This window comes from Lygodium microphyllum, chromosome 4, assembly GCF_053477565.2.
Source record: "Lygodium microphyllum isolate KBCC chromosome 4, Lygodium_microphyllum_v1.1.10, whole genome shotgun sequence".
In the NCBI taxonomy this organism is placed as follows: domain Eukaryota; kingdom Viridiplantae; phylum Streptophyta; class Polypodiopsida; order Schizaeales; family Lygodiaceae; genus Lygodium; species Lygodium microphyllum.
The window spans coordinates 135,257,277-135,279,002 of record NC_141138.1 but is presented as its reverse complement, the minus strand read 5'-3'; the positions used below and the strand labels follow the sequence as shown (position 1 = coordinate 135,279,002).

Below are 21,726 nucleotides of genomic sequence, written 5' to 3'. Positions count from 1 at the left end.
GACCAACATACAACACATGAAATCCTAACAACCTGTCTTAGATCCTACCACCTAAGAAGTGGTTGAAGGCCTAACAATCTTATGTGATGGAGCATAGAAGCCTAAGACAAAGGCTTCATGAAGAGATCTTCTACATTGTCTTCCATGGGATAGTAAATCAACACTAGCTCGGACTCCACAATCTGCTCTTGCAGTGCGGGCAAAAAACACCCAGTTATGTGCTAGAGCAAGAGCACTCTGGTTGTTGATTCACAACACTATGGGACCTATCTCTACAGAAAACCAATCTTTGCCAATATGCAACAAAGCCATACCATCTCATGTTGTAGAACAAACTGCACAATACTCAAATCTTTGTCAATGATAGAGCCATAGTAGGTTGCTTATTGCTACTCCAAAAGAGAGCTCCCAATCCAAGGGAGAAGCAAATTTTGTAGTAAAATGTTGAGCATCAACATCTCTAGCCCAATTAGAGTCACTCCAAGATACAAGAGTGGCTCCCTCTTTGTACATGATCCCGTAGGATCTAGTCCCTTGTAAATATGCAAAATGCACAATGTGGCTCTCTAGTGAGCCTACAATGGAGTCTTCATACAAGAAGACAATAAAGCTACTACAAAAGAGAAATCCAGTCTCATATGAATGAGCCAAATAACTTGATAAGAGTGCTCACAAGGCACTTGTAATGGGTGGCATTGGGTAGGATCTACAATAGAAAGCTTGGATTTAGGGCTTATCTAGGGTTAGGAGGATCACGCGCTTGCCGGATCTCCATTTGTAGGAACCGATACTAAATTTCAAGAGAAGCTCATGCTGCATAGCATGGTGACAAACATCCTATGCTAGAGCCTCCTTGGTCATAGTCATATTTGCTAGAGCTTTGGAAACGGCAAAATAGAAATGTGTTTCGCAATACCATTTATATGTCAAACTTCTATGCTAAAACACTCAAATTTCTCATCAATATGGAGTGTACATGTAACTTTAGAAAATATTGACAACTATACATGATTCTACCAAAGATTTAAAACAGTAAGAGTAAAATCATAATCCGCGTCTCATCTCCTCAAGGCTACTAGCATGAGAACTAGTATTACTACTAAAGGAAGAGCCTATCATCATCATTATCCTCATCATCCACCACTTGAGTTGTAGAGATGGAAGCAACTCACATCCAAGTTGAGCTCCTTTCACTCTAAATGATACATGGTTAGACCATCTCCAATGTGCATGTGTAGACATCTCCTCATAAAGCATGGTATAGATGTCTATCTCCTCCTCTGCAATGGTGGGAATGTCCTTCAACTTCTCTCCATCAATCTTATCTACATTTACCTACTTTGGCTTAAGTATCTAACTTGAATTCTCAATCAAACGCAAGTTACAATGGCAAAAAATCAATCTTTTAAGCTAAACAGTCTTCAACTTTTCTCTTTTTGGTATAAATGTGCTCTAATTTCTCTTAGCATGACTACGAACACAATCTTGTGGGAGCATATGGATAGCCATTCTTTTTTACCAAATTCCAATAAGATTAGAAATTAGAATTAGAATTTCCGATTCAAGAAGTATTAGCTAAATTCAAGCCCTAAAACAAAGAACAAGAAAAACTCTAGCATATTTGTTTATGTTCAATGTTTACTCACCAAAGTCAGAGCATAATTTCCATACTTCTCCCACCAAGACATGGATTGGAGCTGTGTCTCACGTGATTTGCAATGGAGCGTGCAAATGAAATAGTGTGATTACGAAACTTGAGGAGATCATCCTCAAGTCATGTAATGATGGAAACATCTCCATCAATCCACTTATTAAAGTAATTTTGCAACCCTCTTCAAGCTCCTCACTTGTATATTGATTCTCGCTATGCCAAAGGGGATGCAAGCAATGTGCAACAGAATGGATTGATTTGTGAAACCAATTCCATCTCCTCTTTCACACTGCATGAAAGTCCTGCACCTTATGCTACTTATGGAAGTTCAGCCACATATTGATATCAATTATGAATCATAATAGATCATAGATATAATTAGAAAAGAGAAATTAGAATGAATGGTCATTGATAGGCTTATCTTGAGAGAGGAAGATGTTTTTGTCCAACATCTCTCCAATCTTATCCATATACTCATACAAGAGGCCTAGAGTGCTGCCATATTTTATCCAAGTAGTCTTCAAATGCTACATCTATAGCTCAACTTGTTTCTCTCTAACAAGCTCATGTATGCACAAAGCCTCATAGATAGGACCCTCCCACTCACATCCAATCCGACCGATGGCCATGATAGTCCTTTTCCACCTCTTTGTACATAAAACATAAAAAGGAATGAAGGATTATATAAACAATCTTGTGTTCTCACAAGTAACCTCTTACCTTTGCTTGCTTTTGAAGGGCTGCTATAATCCTTTCCAACAATCTCCTTACTGCCCTAGTGGTGCATGCATCTATTGACAAACTGCTATCACCCTGCGCAGTGCGCACCCCTAGGATGCAACAAAGGGATCCGTGAAGCAACTGGATCCTCAACAAATGTATCTACACTTGCCTAAATTACCTCTGCATCTACATCCATAGAGATATTAGAACTAGCAGAAGCACCAACATCTATACACACTCTCCTCCTCTTTGGGACACTATCACCTAAAGTAGGAGATGGAACCGTAGGACGTGTACTTTGTCGCAGAGTATCATTCTCATTTGCCACATTGACCACAAGGTGTTTGACGCCTCCAATGCTCTAAACTAGCAGACACATCATCAAGCACATCAAGGCAATTATCAATATCCTTACCACTAATACGAGCAAGATGATCCTTCACTCGTGTAACACTCGTGCATATGACATGGCAATAGTTGCATTCCCGCCGCTTTAAGCCACCGCTAGCTCCATAGTTGCTTATGATGCGCGTGTGGCTCCAAAACATATTCTTCAGCATGGTTGCACCTTGCTAGAAATAGATGAACCTAGAACCCAAAGTGGGAAAAACCAACTTGAACCAATGTGGACAATGTAGAACGAAAAGAGGAGAGGGATTACTCTCTAGAAATGGTGAAAAAAGCTACAAATCTGAGGGAAAAGAGTTGCAAATAGTGTGGATAGGAAGGATGAGGTTGTAGCGTTTCAAGACTCTAGACAATAGAAGTGAAAGGGGGGAAGCAAGAGCAACGAAGGAGAGTAATCAGCTGAGAAAGAGGGTGAAGAGCAGATGAAAACAAGCGAAATCTGCATGCAGTGCCGCGAAATGAGGCACTCGTCACAAAACTGTGAAAAAATCGTGTCTATCTAAAATGGTTGTCTTAAAATGCATTTCAAGACTGAAACATTTCTGTTTTGGGCATTTATGAGATTCATAATAGGCTCTCTATTATCTAAGATCCGAGTCGTGAGGGCATAATTTACACAAATTGAACACCCTTGCTTCCCCTACAACCTACTTGATCAATAAGGATTCTCTCGTGTCTCGGAAAAAGACATCACTCTTGAATCCTACGTAAACTTTTGAAACCACCATGGAATCATGTAAGGCTGATCCACTTTGAGGGAGGTTGAGAGGCATTCAGAACCTGTGGTGCACTTCTTTGGAAAAGCGGCTCCATTTCTTCTAGTAAAGAAAGCTCTACCTCTAACGGCTAAACATCCCTTGAAGACATGAGGATAATAGTAGGAGGAGCCAATAAGGTTAGGGGAGACAAGGAAAGGGGAGGGGGAGGTGCCAAAGACAAAAGGGTATGAAAAGGTAACTTGAAAGGTAAAGACGGTGTTGAACATAGGGAAGGAAGTGAAGTCAAAGAAGATCCATCTGAAGAAGAAGCACAATTAGAGGAAGGGTTGAAGGGCATGGCCTCATCAAACACAACATATCGGTTGACAACCACTTTGCCAAACTTCAGATTGTAAAGCCTATACACTATAACCAGCAAAATAATGCTTCTTGCATTTGACATAGAGTTTCCCCCTATGTTTCTTGTTGACGTGTATATAGGTGTCACATCTGAAGATACAAAAAAGGGTGATGGAGGGCTTCTTGCTAAAGAATGTCTAATAAAAAGTCTATCTTTCAAGGCAACAACCCATAACCTATTGCAAATATCAAGGTTGCTTTCCATGTGCATAGAGAATGCTCCATACGATGCCATTTCGTATGGTTTTGTACACTTCTTGTGCATTCAACCAGTCAACCATCAAATAACCGTTACGTCCTAGTTTTAAAAAGTTAGCTAAAGTAATCCAATCGTTAATATAGCCATTGTTTCTGTTTCTTCTACCCACTCTTCTTCAAAAACTTCATCTTCCAAGTTTCACTTCTCATTCAACCTTCTAGTCTTCCCCCTCAACTCAGCCCTTACAAAAGGGTAGCCCTCCCTTTTATCTCATCACGACAAATCAGTGTTTTTCTTCTTCAATCTCCCTCTCTTGAGCTCAATCCCCATCCACGTTCCATTCAAGCTTCATCTACACTTTAACCTACTCTCGCTCCCTCCCTCCCTCCCTCCCTCCCTCCCTCCCTCCCTCCCTCTCTCTCTCTCTCTCTCTCTCTCTCTCTCTCTCTCTCCTACTTTAACCTGCCCTCCCTCTCCCACTTTCATCCGCACCTTCTTTTCCTCTACTCTACTTATCCCTCTCCCTCTTCCCCTCTCACTTTCATCCATACTCCCTCTTTCTCACCCTCCTCTCCCTCTCCCTATCTCTTGCTTTCACCCATACTCCCTCTCCTCGCTTTCCCAAATCACACTCTCTCTCTCTCCTCCACAATGCCTAAGCCTCTTCACAAAGCTTTTGGTCTGCACACCACAAATCTTGAGAAGGCCACAAGCAACTCAAATTGCTACCAATGGACTTACGAGTTTTATTGGAAGAACATGACAAGTCGCATGACAAGGCTTATTATTCACTTGACCAAGGTGGGTGGCCAATGAGACCCATGTGCCCAAATCCCTCGATCCATAGTCGATGAGATCGTGAAGGAGTACTCTCCCCTCTCCAATCAAAGTGGCAATGTCTCATAAAGCATCGAAAAGACTCAAGAGGAGATTGTCACCCCTCACATGGAAGTGGATGCTTCCAAAACTCCCAAGCCATCAATGTCAACAACCTCATGCTCCACTGCCACTATCAAAAGCAAAAGGCCCAAGAGGCAAAATTTGCTACAAGAAGCCATGGGAGGTATTTTCGGTCCTTTGTCTTTGAGGAAAGACAAAGGACCAAAAATACCTTGATCCATAGATCATGAGATCATAAGATCATGGAGAAGTACTCTCCCCTCTCCAATCAAAGTGGTAATGTCTCATTAAGCATGGCAAAGACTCAAGAGGAGATTGTCACCCCCAACATGGAGGTGGATGCTTCCGAAACTCCTAGTCCATCCATCCCAACAACCTTAGGCTCCACCACCACCATCGAAAGCAAAAGGCCCAAGAGGCAAAATTTGCTACAAGAAGCTATGGGAGGTATTTTCGGTCCTTTGTCGTTCCTCAAAGAGAGGCAAATGAATGCAAAGATAGAGATTATGCACACTATCATTGAGTGCAATCTCCCATTCCTTTTGCTTCGAGTAGATTGATGGAAAAGGATGGTCAATGCTATTGTTGTGTCTAGTCCATGCAAGGACTGGTACAAGGTCACTAACAATAACATGTGGATCAAAAAGGTTGATAAGGAGGGAGAGAATCAATAAATCTCTCGAGCCTATGCATGCTAGATAGGCAAAATACAATTGCACCATGCTTTCCGATGCATGGAGAGATAGAAAGAAACAAGGCATCATCAACATCCTTGTTTCTTTCCCTCTCAGCATATTTTCCATACAGGCTGTGGATGTAGGGCAAAGAGGAAGAAAAAGAAGAAGGGCTTTCATATACAAACATATACAACAAGCTATTATCGAGGTAAGTCTTTAAAATTAAAAGTTATAGTTTAGTTCATTTTATGTTTTATTTTTTAGATTATTATCATTTTTCTACCTCTTCTACATCCATCTATAAACTCCTACAATAGGGCCTTAAGTCCTATTAATAGGACTCCACTACCCTAACCTCGAAGTGCCCTTAGTGCATTCACACTATGCCACTTTATGACCACTATAACCAATGCCACTAGCACCCATCCAAATGTCCAAGGATGTAATACAAAGGCTAAAGGCACACAACCTAAACAAAAACAGCATCAGACTCCATGTCCCACCCCCCACCCCAAGTCACAAGGTAAACCCCAAACAAGGGAGCTAAGGTGGTGGCTACCAAAAAAATCAATTGCAATGGAGATCTTAGAATCACAATATCACCAGTCAACCATTACAATTGGCACCATTCTCCACTCTAAAGGGCATATCTAACTAGTCTACTCAACCATTGATGGACTTTAGTCCTCAAGCCCACCTTGTCTCTACAAAGACATCCAAGGTTGAGAGCTTGGCCTATATATGTGAGCTATCTCCTAACGAGGTGACCGATAGAGACCCATCCTACTCGACCAAGTGGCTCTTCCCCTACTTGGATTGTGGACAATGGTGCCACACATCACGTGACCCCCATCACCAATATCTTATCTCCCTAGCCCCTACAGCTGGGAATGTCCGATGTAGGCATAACTCCTCAACCAAGATCCAAGGTCTTGATCACGTCAAGTTTGATATTGAACCCTGATCTCGCTGCATTGGACAATGTCTATTAGGTCCCACATCTTGGAGCGAATCTTTTATACATCCAACAACTTTGTTGATTGAAGAGAGCAATTTTCTTTATAGCAATTACAATCACAGTACTTAGATGCCCAAACCAATTTAGTGATTACTCGTAGCGAGATGTAGCCTAGTAGCCTCTATATGATGAGGCATTTTCTCTCCAAACCAACTTTTGAGGGTTCTAAGTTCCATCAGCTTCATACCCTAGCCACTACTAGGAAGCCCACGAGCTACGAGCACCTTTGGTATTTTCACTTCGGACACCTTGGGTATGACTCTTTTTATGAGTTATCACATCATCAAATGGTTGAGAGCCTTCTACACTTGAAACTATCCAAGGTCATCTATAAAGCTTGTTAGCTTGGGAAACAACACCACATCATTTCTTCAATAGTCCACTCATAGAGCCGAGGGGGCCCTTGGGTGGATTGACATTGACCTTTGTGGCCCAACATCTGCCATCGCCATTAATGGCGCGTCCCGCTTCTTTCTTATTGTGGATGACTTTTCAAGATATATGCGGGTCTACTTTCTAAAGCATGAATTTAACATCTTTGCATATTTCTCCACTAGGGTGCGTCTTGTGCAAAATCAAAGAGGCGTCTATATAGGAACTAGAGCAATGATAGTGGTGAGTTCATCTCCCACTACATTTTTACATGAGCATGGTGTTCAATACCAGCTCACCTCTACCAACTCTCCCTCACAAAATGGAGTTGTAGAGCATAAGAACCGGGTGGTGAGGTTGTTAATACTTCAATGTTTTATATCCTCAACCAGTGCCCGATAGCGAGAGTCCCTAAAAAGACTCCCTATGAGGCATTCTTTGGCTCTCCACCCATCATCTTCCACCTTAGAGTCTTTGGGAGTCATGCATACTCCTAATGATAAGATAGGAACACTTGTGCTCCAAGCAAAGCTCTTGATTTTTGTAGACTGATCTTTTGAGACTAAAGTGTATTGATTGTCTAATCTTTAAACAAACCGAGTTGTTACTAGAAGACATGTTATCTCTCACAAGAGAGATATAATGCACTCCCCTACACCGCTTCCAAGCCTATTCCTCAACCTACATTACCTGAGAAAATGTCATTTGAGCCTAGTCAACTATCCTCTCTGGACCTGCCCGTAGAGACTTCAACTTCCAACCCCCTCACAAGAAAGGAAACTGCGAAATGTTTCACCCTCGAAACATTTCACCTTTGGGTAAGTCCCAATTGAAACGCCAAGTGAAACAGTTGAATAATACATATGAGATGGTTTTCTTTATAAACAATGAGTTACACCTTACACGTTTATACCATATAAGTCCTTTCACATCAACAAATGATGTGTATCCTACATATAGAGTATCCAAAAACCTCAAAAAAGCAAGAAAAAATATTTTTTTCATTTCAAAAGCACGTTTTAGTGGTTCATTTCACTCAAGGCAGTTCATGTTTCAATGAAACATTTCAAGCATTTCGTGATTCAATGCCAGTGAAACATGTTTCACGGTTACCATGCTTCCAAGGACCCATTACCTCATTGATACCAACAGACTAGCTGGGATTCGAGAATCCCTCCACCAAATTCTGTCCCCAAGGGACCTAGAAGATCTATTAGACTTGCATTCACTATTTTATTTATGTCTTTCTTTATGGTAGTTTAAATAGTGCATTCTAAGCCAAACAATTAGCAAGAGACTCTATTGCATCCCCAATGTTGAGAGGCCTTGGAAAAGAAGCTTGAGAGCATTGATTGGAATGGAACTTAAACTTTGGTGGATTATCTAGGCCACAAGAAGATCATTGGGGTTGGGGGGATCTTTCACACAAAAATGAAAGCTAATGGATCTTTGGATAAGTATAAGGCTCACCTTGTGATACGCACATTTTAACAGAAGCAAGGCATTGACTATGAAGAGACCTTTGTGCCAACTGCATGGCTGACATCTTTCTGTCTATTGGTTGCATTGGCTGCTCACCACAACTAACTAATCTAATGGATATCAAAAAAAACTTCCTAAATGGTTTATTGGAGGAGGAAGTGGTATATCCAGAGACATCCAGAATGGGTGCTAGTAGCATTGGTCACAATGGTCATGAAGCAACTTAGTGCAAATGCATTAAGGACACTTCAAGTTAGGGCAACAAAGTCCTATTTATAGGACTCAAGGCCCTATTGTGCACATCATTGGTATCACCACTTCTAGGACTCCTGGCCTATTGGCTGACGCATCCATACATCGGAATGGTGTGATATGGGATGCCAGTCCTTTGACATGGTCATGAGTCCTCGTGACCTAGAGTGTTGCTAGCTCCCAGGCTCAAGGGCGAACCCGTTTGGCTCTATGGCTAGGAGGTGAGTCTAATATCCGGTCCCTTTTGTTCATGAATACGGTTCATGTCGTATTTCATGTGTAGGTTGGATCCTACGGGGGCATTTCAAGAAGTCTATGTGGAGCAACATCCCAGGTTTTTTCTTTTATATAAAGACGAAGTCTTTTGCTTGCAAAAAGCTCTTGACAAACTGGAGTAAGCACCACATCCTTGATTCCATAGGATGAGGAGCTCCTTCGAACTCATCCATTTCGTTTTATCCCTTGTAACCCAAACTTATATGTCAAAATCCCTTCAAGTGGAAACAGATATTATTTGCTATATGTTGAAGATCTTTTGATTATAAGCTCAGATGCAACGGTAATTATAGATATAGAGCATATGTTAGCAGTCATGTTTGTCATGCCTTGTCATCTCCTGCCTCTGAGCCTCAGTCTGAGTCAGACGCCTCTGAGCCTCAGTCTGAGTCAGACGAGGACATTAGGAGCTCTGACATGTCTGTCATGTGTTATGATGGGGGAGGCTAGTCACTCTTGACTGGCTGTCTTAGGATGTGTATTTCTTTTTGGCCTCTTTTAGTGGGCAGCCACTAGCTGCCCGGCCACTTTTTGGTCACTGTTGTGGGGCGCCCATTTTAGGGCATTTTTAGGGTTTGCGCCCATTTTAGGGTTTGCACCCATTTTAGGGTTAGGGTTAGGGTTTGCCCTTTTGCCTATTTATTGGCAGCCCCCCTCCCCACTTTGTCACTTGTCTTCTTGCAGATTCCGACACTCCTTCTCCCCCGTGGTGGTGCTGCCATCATCATCAGCCTGATCTGGTGCCCTCACTGACGTTGTGGGCTGCGTGCAGGGACTGATCAGTCTCCTTCCGCCTTCCCGTTTGTATTCAGCATTCATTTCAGTCAGTGCAGATTTCTCTTCCTTATTTTCTGCTTTCTCTCTCTCTCTCCCTCCGTGTTCGTATTCCCTCTTCCGCAGCGCACTCTCACATGGTATCAGAGCCGAAGGAGAGTGCACGGAGCTGAGTTTTATGCGGCAGAACACCCACAACCTTGCGTTTGCTGGTCAAGACGTCTCCAACAGCTGAGGTGTCACCTTCTGCACTATCTCCTTGATCAAGGCGGCCTGTTTTGGTGTCAACCTATTTGCGTTTGCTGCTAGCGTCATCCCCAAATCTGCGTTTTCAGCCTGGGCGGTCCTCCTCTAGCTGGGCGACACTCCACCAAGCTGCGTTTTCAGCTTTTGTGGCTGCATTCAACCTCTGGCGGCACTCCTCCAAGCTGGCGACCTCCTTCTTGCTTGCGTTTTCAGCCAGGCGGCCTTCCCAACAGCTGGGCGACATCTTCCTTACTGGCGTTTTGAGGCAGGAGGCTGTTTTTCTGTGGTGATTGCATCATTAGCATTTGCATTTGACATCATCCTTGCGTTCTGTGCAAGGCGGCCAGCTCAAGAGCTTTTGGTGTTTGTGTTTCGGCACCGGCAACCTTCCCTTGTTGTGTTTTGGTGTTTGCAGATATCGAAGATGTCTTCTCATCAGTTTACGGGCTTTGATGACTCAGATGACGAGCTTTTGTCTCGACATTCATCTGAACGGAGGCGTGATTTCTATCACGAAGACCGTCGTCCGGAGTCTATTCCTCTTTCCCGTACCCCTTCTATTCATGTATCTCGGCGATCCCCTTCCAGTGGGCCGACAATGCAGCCTTTGGTACCCCCTGTACAGGTACCCGTACTTCCTCAACTGCCCAAAGAGGACCGGTTGGATGGCTCCAACTTTTCTCTATGGTCCTGCAAGGTGGAGTGTATCTTGGACTCCTTCGATCTTTGGGAGCTTGTTTCTGTTCCTATTCCCCGGCCTAAGGTGGATCCCGCAGATGGGACATCTATGGATCGTGCAGCCTTATGGGATCGGCTTAATTCTAGAGCCAGATCTTTCCTCTTTCTGAGTTTGCAGGATTCTGTCCTTGTTCATGTTCACAGGTTGAAGACTGCAGCAGATGTGTGGAGAAAGCTCGCATCTCTCTATCAACAGAAGACATTTGCCCACCGGATATCTCTCGAAAAGAAGTTGCGGATGCTCGCTATTGATGATAGTCCTTCCATGAAGGACCACATCAACAGACTACAGGATATGAGGGATGAGCTTGCATCCCTCGGTCGGACAATATCTTCTGAAGACATGGCTATGATTCTTTTGACTCAGCTGCCATCGCCTCGGTTTGATGTCTTCTACACCAGCCTTCTTACATCGAGGACCCGTGAGAAGCTTCTATGGGAGGAGCTATCCCCGCTTGTCTTGGAGCATGACGAGCGACTCAGAGAGGTCAGTGCTAGTGGATCCGGCTCCACTAGAGCCTTTGTTGCAGGTTCGGGAGGACAGAAGAAGAAGAAGTCAAAGGCTAAGAAGAAGGAGAGTTCTTCAGGCTCTGACACAAATTTAGAGAGCCCGAAGTGCCCACACTGTGGAAAAGGGACACATCCCGAGGAGAAATGCCGGAAGAAGTACCCTCACCTTTGTCCGGGAGCGAAGGGTGGATCTACATCGGAGCCTTCTTCTACCTCTACACCAGCTATTACCCATGAGTCAGTGTTCCTTCATATCCATGCTTTGGAGGAGGATCCTTCTTCCGTGGCTGCAGTGTCTTTTGTGCAGCCTTGGTTAGTGGACAGTGGTGCTTCGAGTCATATGACTCCCCGAGGTGATTTGTTACAGGATCTCCGTCTAAAAGCATTCAGCCCTTTGTTGCAGTTGTGTATTGCTGAAGATGGCTGGCAGTGCATCTACATCTGACACAAAGAATCTCTTTGAGATTCGTAAATTTGATGGCAATGGTTTTGATCTTTGGAAAGATCGTAGACAGGATATACCCTTTCTAAAGGATTGTGATGATGCTTTAGCAGAACATAAGCTTGTTGCTTTGTCAGATAAGGATTTGGCTAAAATGAATAAAAAGGCCATTACTTACATTAAAATGGCCGTCGCAAATGATAACTTGGTTGATATAAAGGGGCTTGATACTGCCTATGTAGTTTGGGAGAAACTCAAGGCTACTTATGAGAATACAACTCCTGTCAATCAGGTACATCTCATGCGGAAGTTGGTCAACTTGAAGCTTGATGAGTCCAAGCCTGCCTCAAAGCATTTAAATGCTTTCACTGGTATTTTGAGTCAGTTACAGGATGCTAGTTTGCCAACTTTTGATCCTAAATTGAGGGCTATCTTCTTGCTCATGACCTTGCTCGATTCATAGGAAGCATTGGTTATGTCATTGGGCAATAACTCCAACTTGACATTTGATGGTGTGCGTGGTTCTATTCTCAATGGAGAGATTAGACACAAGGCAAGTGGAAAAAACAGTGTATCAGCCTACAATGTAACAGAAATAATTGAAAAAAGTTCTAATAAGTTCTAATGCTTCAAATAAAAACAAAAATAGCAGCAAAAACAAAGAAAAACAACAAGATGTAACTTGTTATCAATGTGGTTGCAAAGGGCATAAAAAGCCTGATTACAGGTACTTTAAAAGGGAGCAAGAACGCAAGAAGCAAGCTAATGCAAAAGGCAAAAAGAATGACAAGGATGGCTCATTTTATCGAAGACAAAGAAAATGTATAAACAACGACTCTAGACGTCACAGCCTATAGGTGACAAAGGCAAGAAGCTCTACCCCTAAAGAGACAGAAAAAGCAAACGTGGTATCTAGTGTTGTTATTGAGGAAATAGAATAGAATAAAGATGCTGATTTGTTGATTGCATTTTCAGATCCGCTTGCTATGACAGTGAAGGATATGTATATCACTAAAACAGATGTGATAGATGTTTTGTTGTCAGCTCATGATGGTTTGTCACAATCGTGGATTGTTGACAGTGGTGCTTCATTTCACGTAACTCCATCCCTAGAGTGTTTTTCTACTTGTGTGGAAGGTAGGCACCATATACCTGGCTCTAGAAAATGGTTAGGAATTGATTCTTCATGACGTTAGGTATATACCTGGCATCAAGAAGAGCTTGCTTTCTGTTGGGCAGCTTGACAGCGAAGGTCACTTCACTACTTTTGGTGGTGGTATGTGGAAAATGCAAAAAGGATCTATGCTAGTCACTAGAGGTGGTAAAATAGGGACTCTGTATTATCTCTACTACAAGGCACTTCCTGGAAAGTTTGTTGTAGTTGCTAAAGTACAGTCACACATGGAGTTATGGCACAAGCGTCTTGGACACATGAGCCAAAAGGGTTTGCACGCACTTTCTTCACTTGGAAAAGTTGATGTGAAAAACTCAAAGCTTGACTTTTGTGATAATTGTATTCTTGGTAAACATATAAAGAGTCCATACTCTCATGGAGCCTCTAGGAAGGCATGTATCTTGGATTTAGTCCATTATGATGTATGCACCATGCCAATAAAAACTCATAGTGGTTTCCGTTATTTTGTATCTTTCATTGATGACCATTCTAGGAAGCTATGGGTCTACTTGCTTAAGCAGAAAAGTGAGGCATTGGATGCTTTTAAAAAGTTTTATGCATTGGTTAATACTCAAAAGGGCTTAAAGTTAAAATGCATAAGACCAGATAATGGAAGAGAGTATGTATCTAAAGAATTCAATGAATTTTGTGATGTCAATGGGATTAAACGAGAGCTTACAACTCCTTACAATCCATCATCTAATGGTGTGGCTGAGCGAATGAATCGCATGTTATGTGAGAAGATTCGATGCATGCTGTCCATAGCTAATATCTCGCAATCGTTTTGGGGAGAGGCACTTAAAACTGCGGTGTATCGTGCACTTAAAAGTGGCATCCCTGAAGAGGTTTGGTCTGGCAAACTTACTTCATATGACCACTTAAGGGTCTTTGGCTACAAATGCCATGCACATGTACCTATTGATAGCAGAACCAAACTTGACATGAAATCTCAGAGGCATCTTCATGGGTTATGGAGATAAAGGGGGTGAAATGGGCTATAGAATTTGGGTTCCAAGCATGCAAAAGGTACTATGCAGCCGAGATGTGGTATTTAATGAGTCAAAGCTGCTGAAAAATGTCACATCTAATGACTCAGACAAAAAGAAAGCTAAATTTCAGCATGATCAGTTACTTAAGCAGCCATCAGCCACTGAAAATTCAGCTTCTTTTGATGATGATACTGAAAATTAGCGCATCATTATTGAGCCAGATGAAAATGGATAGCAAAGGGATGCTAAACATCAGCTTGAGCACCAAAATCAGTATGCTAAAAATGAATTACAACAACTTGAAATTATATTACAGCAACCTGAACATGCAATTCAGCAGCCAAACAATGAGGTCATTGACATTCCCTTGGATGTGGATCGATTACCTGATAACACAAATCATTGGGTAAGAAGGTCTACACGTGTCAAAAGACCTATACAAAGATTTGATCCTTCTTTGGACCGCATTTTGCTCACAGATGAAGGTGAGCCTCTTATGTATAAACAGGCCTTATCATGTGAATTAAAGAAAAAGCTATGCAGGAAGAAATGAAGTCATTGTATCAGAATGATACTTGGGATTTGGTTACATTGCCCAAGGATAGGAAAGCCATTCCTAACAAATGGGTCTATAAAATCAAATGTGTGGATGGTAAACCCAAATACAAAGCCAGACTTGTGGCTAAGGGCTATACACAAAAGGAGAGCATTGATTTTCAGGAAGTGTTTTCTCCTGCTGTCAAAATGATTACTCTTCGAGTGTTATTTGCCATTGTAGCATCTATGGATCTTGAACTTGATCAGATGGATGTTAGAACTACATTTCTGCATGGTGATCTAGAAGAAGAGTTGTACATGAAACAGCCCGAAGGCTTTGCTATACAAGGAAAGGAGCATTTGGTATGTAAGCTTAAGAGAAGCTTGTATGGTTTGAAACAGGCTCCTAGACAATGGTATAAAAAGTTTGATGCCTTTCAGCTCTCACATGGATTTAAAAGGAGTAGTGCGGATCACTGCTTATATATTAAGAAGGCTGATGATGGAGGCCTTGTTATACTTGTGCTTTATGTAGATGATATGCTTATTGCTGGTAAGCATAAAAGCCAAATTAATGCATTGAAAAGACAGCTGAATTCAGCCTTTTCCATGAAGGATTTGGGTGCAGCTGAACATATTTTGGGCATGCGTGTAACACGAGATAGAAAGCAACGGCTCTTATTTCTCTCACAAGAAAAGTACATCAGCCAAGTACTTGATCGTTTTTCTATGGCTGATGCTAAGCCTCTTGGTGTACCTTTTCCACCTTATCTTAAGCTTAGCAAAGCAAATTGCCCAAAAGATGATAAGGTAGCCAGTACTATGAAGGGTGTTCCTTATGCTTCAGCCTATGGTTCACTCATGTATGCTATGGTTGCCACTAGACCTGACATTGCTTATGCAGTGGGAGTTGTAAGCAGGTTCATGTCAAATACTGGCAAAGCACATTGGAAAGCAGTGAAATGTATCTTACGGTACCTTAAGGGCACACAAAGAAACTGTATTTGCTATGGCAAGGGTACATTAGATCTGCAGGGATATTGTGATGCAGACATGGCAGGTGACTTGGATACTCACAAGTCTACTAGCAGGTACATCTTTACCTTGACTGGTGGGGCAGTTTCTTGGTGCTCTAGATTGCAAAAAATAGTAGCACTCTCTACCACTGAGGCTGAATATATTTCAGCCACTAAAGCTTCAAAAGAAGCAGTTTGGCTTTGTCGTTTGGTCAAGAATTTTGGGCTGCCCACCAAAACACATGTACTTAGATGTGATAGCCAGAGCGCTATATGCCTGGCTAAGAATGCCATGTTTCATGCACATACCAAATATATTAGTGTTCGGTATCATTTTATCAAACAGGTTCTGGATGATGGTCTAGTAACCCTGACTAAGATCATATCATAGGATAACCCTGCAGATGTTCTTACTAAAAGCCTTGCAAAGGCTCAACATGAGCATTGCATTAGACTTGTGGAAATTGATTAAAGGTTCGCTTAGGACCTTTAAGTGGGAGGTTGTTGGGTGTAAAGGCCCTTTGTGTTAGCAGAGTATTTGTCAGCTCATGTGTGAGTCTGAGCTTGATCTGGGCTGGGCATTTTTATTAGGTATTTTAGGTATTTTTCTGGTGTGGCATTTTATACCATTGGAGCATTTTTATGCACTAGTCGGCCAGCATTAATGCTGTCTGACCAGCATTATTGCTCCCCACTTTTTCAGCCTATTTATACTCAGTGGCTCCTCCTCAGTCATTCACTTCATCTTCACCATCTGCAGACTCTGTGGAGAGAGGAGCCAGTGCCAGTGCCCACGCAGCCAGTGACTCACTGTTGTATGCGACTGTCTCGTGTTCAGATATATGGATTCCATTTCCCGTGCATACATCTGAGTTGTCATCTGTATCGTGTTCTTTCTTTTCTCTTTTTGTCTTGTGTTTCGGCAATTTATTCCAGCACATGTTTATGCTTCCACCGCTGCTCCACTTCTGACATGGTATCAGTTTTCAGGATTTGTGTTTCTGCTGTGTTTTCTTGCTGATTTCAGGACTGTTTTGTACCCCTGCTGATCAGACGACTGCTGTCGCAGCCAGGCGACCTGTTTTGGGGCTGTTTTCAGCCTGCGTTTTTTGCAGTTTTGCCATCGCCTGCTGCCTCCGCACCCTCTGCTGCCTACGCACTCTCTGCTGCCTGCGTTTTTCATCTGTAGCTGCTGGCGACAGTTTTCTACCTGTTTTTCTCCAGTTTACAGCCTGCGTTTTGCTGATTCAGCGTCTCTCATGGCTGGGTGACTGTTATTTCAGGCCGTTTTTGCTGTTTTTGGCAGTTTTTGACTGATTTTTTAACTTTCTGCAGCAAATTTTGTCTTCTATTGATCAGATTTTGGGTTATATTGCATGTGAACTCTCATTTTCTGTAGTCTGTGCTTGTGTTTTGGCTGTGTTTTCTCTCTCAATTCCATCTCTTCTCTACTTCTCTTCTTATCCTCTCCATATGGCTCCTCCGTGCACTTCCACTGATGATAAGTTACATGGACCTGATTATCTCACATGGAGTGCTGTCATGAAAGCTTGGTTTGTGCAGAAGCGGTCATGGTACATCGTCTATGGAGCTACTCCTCCTCCTCTCCGTCCTTTTCCTCTTCCTGAAGACTTTGATGAGGACAACCATGAGACATCCTTGAGATTACAGGGGCGGCTTCCAGCACATTATGGAGGTGAGGCTTATGTAGCTTCAGAGAGGGGTAACGGAAAGACGAAGTCGAAGGCCCAGTGTTACCACTGTGGCAAGAAGGGACATTTGCGGAAGGACTGCAAGAAGTTAGCGGCTTCCAGGAAGAAGGAGCAGAAGACGAAGCGGGATGCTGACTCTACCGATGAGTCCTCTCCTTCCTCAGACTCCGACTCCGATCCTCCGACCAAGGTGAAGTCCAAGGCGCGGAAGGGATCCTCTTCTTTGGATCGCGAGAAGAGCTTGGTGGCCCCTTCCTCGGCTGCTTTCTAGTGGTGGTGATGAGGTCATCCCTCACGACTCTCTTGTGCCAGAGAGGGAGTATGAGCGGGTGTTCAGATGGGGCAACCGCACCTCATCTATATTTTTATACAGGTGCACAGGTTCCAGAGAGGGACGTCCCTGACACATCGACTTCAATCTGGCGGAATCAAATCCTAGAGCTGGGATTGACATCCAGGTTCATGCTGAGCTGGTTATCTGACAGAGAGCGGGAGGCTTTCGTCTGGAGCTCACATGAGGGGACACTTTTGCGGTCTGGCCAAAGGCAGGGAATCCATGGTCACCTATGTTCAGAGGCATTTTTGACAGGATGGTCTTGTATGCTACTGCGAGACATTGGTGATGGACACAGAGACATGCTATGATCTTCTCTATTTTCAGGTGTTTGGTATGATCGACATCGACATCAGGTTCTCTCCAAGGCACCTTGGTGGTGGCTTGATCACCCACTGCTTGGGTATCCATGGTTCTACTTGGTGGTTCTCTGTTGTATAGTTTCTGATCCCTTTTCATTGTACTATTCTATTGTATCAGATCACTCATGATCTGAGAGAGGGTATTAGCAGAGTATTTGTCAGCTCATGTGTGAGTCTGAGCTTGATCTGGGCTGGGCATTTTTATTAGGTATTTTAGGTATTTTTCTAGTGTGGCATTTTATACCATTGGAGCATTTTTATGCACCAGTCGGCCAGCATTAATGCTGTCTGACCAGCATTATTGCTCCCCACTTTTTCAGTCTATTTATACTCAGTGGCTCCTCCTCAGTCAGTCACTTCATCTTCACCATCTGCAGACTCTGTGGAGAGAGGAGCCAGTGCCAGTGCCCACGCAGCCAGTGACTCACTGTTGTATGCGACTGTCTCGTGTTCAGATATATGGATTCCATTTCCCGTGCATACATCTGAGTTGTCATCTGTATCGTGTTCTTTCTTTTCTCTTTTTGTCTTGTGTTTCAGCAGTTTATTTCAGCACATGTTTATGCTTCCACCGCTTCTCCACTTCTGACACTTTGCGCATCTCTCGTGTATATATTACTTCACACGTGAACTCACCCTAGCAAGTGTAAGTATACAGTACCCAAAGTATAAATACATTCTTTTATTCTTTGTGTGTACCACACTAGTATACACCTATCCGACGACTCACTCTCACTCTATCTCATTGTTCAACACTGTTCAGTTCTGGATTATTGAGCACCTCGATTAATGTGACTACTCTCTGCTCTGTGTGTGTGTATGTGTGTGTGTGTGTGCGCTTCCGCTTCAACTCTACAAAGGGCCACCAATAATGGCATACAAGAGCTGGAATAGTGGTCCTACAAACCATGGAAGTAAAGTCTTCATCTGGTCAATGCCCTATTGCTAAACATAGCCCTTGGCCTCACTAAGAGGGCTTTTGTACTTGTCCAAGGTACCATTTGTATGGATCTTCACCTTGAAGATCCACTTCATGCAAATGACATGCAAATGAGGGAATTGGAAAAAATGTCAAATCTAGAGTATGGCAAAAGCTATGGAGGTTGGAAGATGAAGACTAAATTCATGCTGACATGGATAATGAGTAGACAACTGTTACACAAGTGAATTAGATTCCAAGATGGAAGCTTGGACTCATAAAGACAATCTTATGTATTGGACTGGCAATAACAATGACACTAACTTAAAGAGGAAAGTATCATGATATTGCATTCATCATTATGAAAGTGATAGTCAAGTACAATGCTTTATAAAAGTTGGGTTGTTCCACTCTCCTCACTATGCATATGGGATTCAGGACATCTCTTCCTGGAGCATAGATCATTTGTCATTTCTCAACAGGGACGTACCTACCAATACCAATATGTGATTTTTATGCCAAAATCTTGAAGGGCCTACTCATGCCAATGGGGAATGGTTTGCATGATGTGAGAGGATAGCAAAAAGGTGAGGTGGAGAAGATGGAGTAGGTAGATCTTGTGGAACATGATGAATAGGTAGAACTAGCAGCATTGGGGAGCCTGGGCAATGGGCTGAATAGGGCATGAAGAGGGGATTCCAAAATTTTAGCCAAATAAGAATAAAGAAAAAGCAGAGACCGCAAGTTCTATTAATAAATCCCCTCACAACAAAAAGCTGGCAAATACTAGTCAAATCAGTATCAGGAATCTGAATCTGATAATGTATTGATAATTTGAATGCACAATCCAAACAGGACCTTTATGATACCAGATCAACTGCTCTAGTGAAGCCATGAATTGGAGTTTACAGATCTCCAACCCAAGGTAAGCACTTGAGATTAGGGAGCAAGATTTTGAAGTGTCTTAGATGTGGACACTAGTATCCTAGGCACGGAACTGACTGGAGAAGAATTATTAACATCTCATTCTCTTGTTTACTCTTGCATGAGTTGCAAAAACTTTGGCACAAAACTGCTCATCCATTTGATTGAGAGACCTGAAGGAGACATAGTTGTCCCTTTCCGTGTGAAGGGAATGGACCCTGCCTACCTTAGTGTTTTGTTCTTGATTCTCTATTATCCAGATAATTTCTTTTTCAGTCCTGTATGTAATTGATTAAATATCTGCCACTCAATCCCTGACAGAAACAAGAATAGGCTTCACAAAAGGTCAAAAATCCAACATCCTATCTGGAGCTTGGAAGAGGTGAATGGGACATTCATTGGAAATCCTACAACTTGCCAACTCTACAAATGGGGAACTGCCCAAACAAATTACTTCAGCTCAATCTGATCACCAAAACAACAAGCCAGACATTAAAAAAATTATATCACAACTTTCATTGAAAACCCTGAGCAGCAAGACTGAACCAGTTATCGAAGTGCTCTTCACATTGAAATGTTGCTGGTGTGCGGGGTAAATTCGTAATGTGAGGGCATGGAGCCAGGGGGAAGTTCTATTTTTCAAGGCTTAAACACAGAGAACTACAATAAAAATCTCAAAGCAGCACAAAAAAATGAGTAAAGAAGAAGTTAGCCATGACAGTTACATGGAGAACAGGGTAACTACCGATTGCAGCACATTGCCAGTGCGGTCCGTACGATGCCATCGAGTCTCAAGTCCCTGCCTTCTTTGCTAACATCGATTGAGACAGAGACGGGAGTGGTGGCGCTGCTGCTGGTATTGCTGTTGCTGCTGACCTGAAAACCCATCGAGAGGGCAACGGAACTAGACATCTGTGAGGAGAGGCCTTCAAGGCCAAGGGACTCAAGGTCTGTCACGTACTCGTAGTGAGTTTGTACTGCGCTTCGCCTGAAGGTGATGATGCCTGGGATGGGCATCCCCTCCTCCCTCTCTACATTAGTAGAACAAGAGGGAGACTGAGGAGGAGAAGCACAAGCCAATATCTTCCAGCTCTCCCTGCCATTTCGAAAAACTCTGCTCGAGTTTGCAGCCAAGGCCTTCTTCCTCGTCCAGGAAGTCCGCAACAAGAATCGCCTGTTTGCACGCTTCGGCGGCCATGTCGCATCGCTGCCGAAGAAGGAGCTAGTGAAATGAGTGTGCCTGACACACAGAGCCTCCATGTTCGAGAAATGCCACCCGAGATTTGATGTTTTTAATATATATTTGAATTTTGTACTACTTATTTTTGCAACCACCAAGCCTCCTTATTTTTGCATGCACCAAGCCAATTACCAAGCCTTACAGAAGCTTACCTGGACCGCATCCCAAAGCATTTCTAAAATATAGTAATCTATATTTGGTGCACTCTTTCTCTTCTCTATCTTTGCACGACTTGCTTTTTCTCTCTCCCTTCCCAAGCGGTAAACAGAGCTCTCTCTCGAGTCTCTCCTGCTTCCGTACAAAAGCCAACAAGCATATATGGCTTCCTTCCACTACACCTCGATGGTCGCCCCATCGAAATGTAAATGATTCTCTCTCTCTCTCTCTCTCTCTCTCTCTCTCCCTAGGAGGGCCGCCATGGGAGTCCCTCTCTCTATCTCTTCGGAGAAGGCGAGTTCGTGAGGAAGGATACGTTGATCGTGGCCGGGAAGGTGAGGAGTGGGCCCGGGTGGAGTGTCAGTCTGTACAAAGGCACTCGATTGAAATGTCAGCACTTATTTCATGCAAAAGGCGCACTCCCACTGCCTTAAATCAGCTTGCATGGAAGAAGAAAACGGTCTAGCATTGTGCATTATCCTCTTCAATGGCTTAAGGTAGAGAGACCTCTTACAACGAGGGGATCTGGTAGAAACCGCCCCATGCACCCTCCTCCTGCTCCTTTGCTTATCCTTCA

General features: G+C 43.0%; 1 protein-coding gene across 1 annotated transcript in view; it reads right to left on the bottom strand.

Moving 5' to 3' along the window:
• The window catches only part of LOC148037653 (BTB/POZ domain protein, putative (DUF177)), a 31,808-nt gene extending 10,764 nt beyond the window's left edge, over positions 1 to 21,044 (bottom strand). The window contains exon 1 of the mRNA XM_087676597.1: positions 20,499 to 21,044. Within this exon, the coding sequence (XP_087532723.1) occupies positions 20,499 to 21,013 (515 nt within the window). The 5' untranslated portion in view covers positions 21,014 to 21,044. The remainder of the gene's footprint in view (positions 1 to 20,498) is intronic.
• Positions 21,045 to 21,726: the final 682 nt, after the last annotated feature.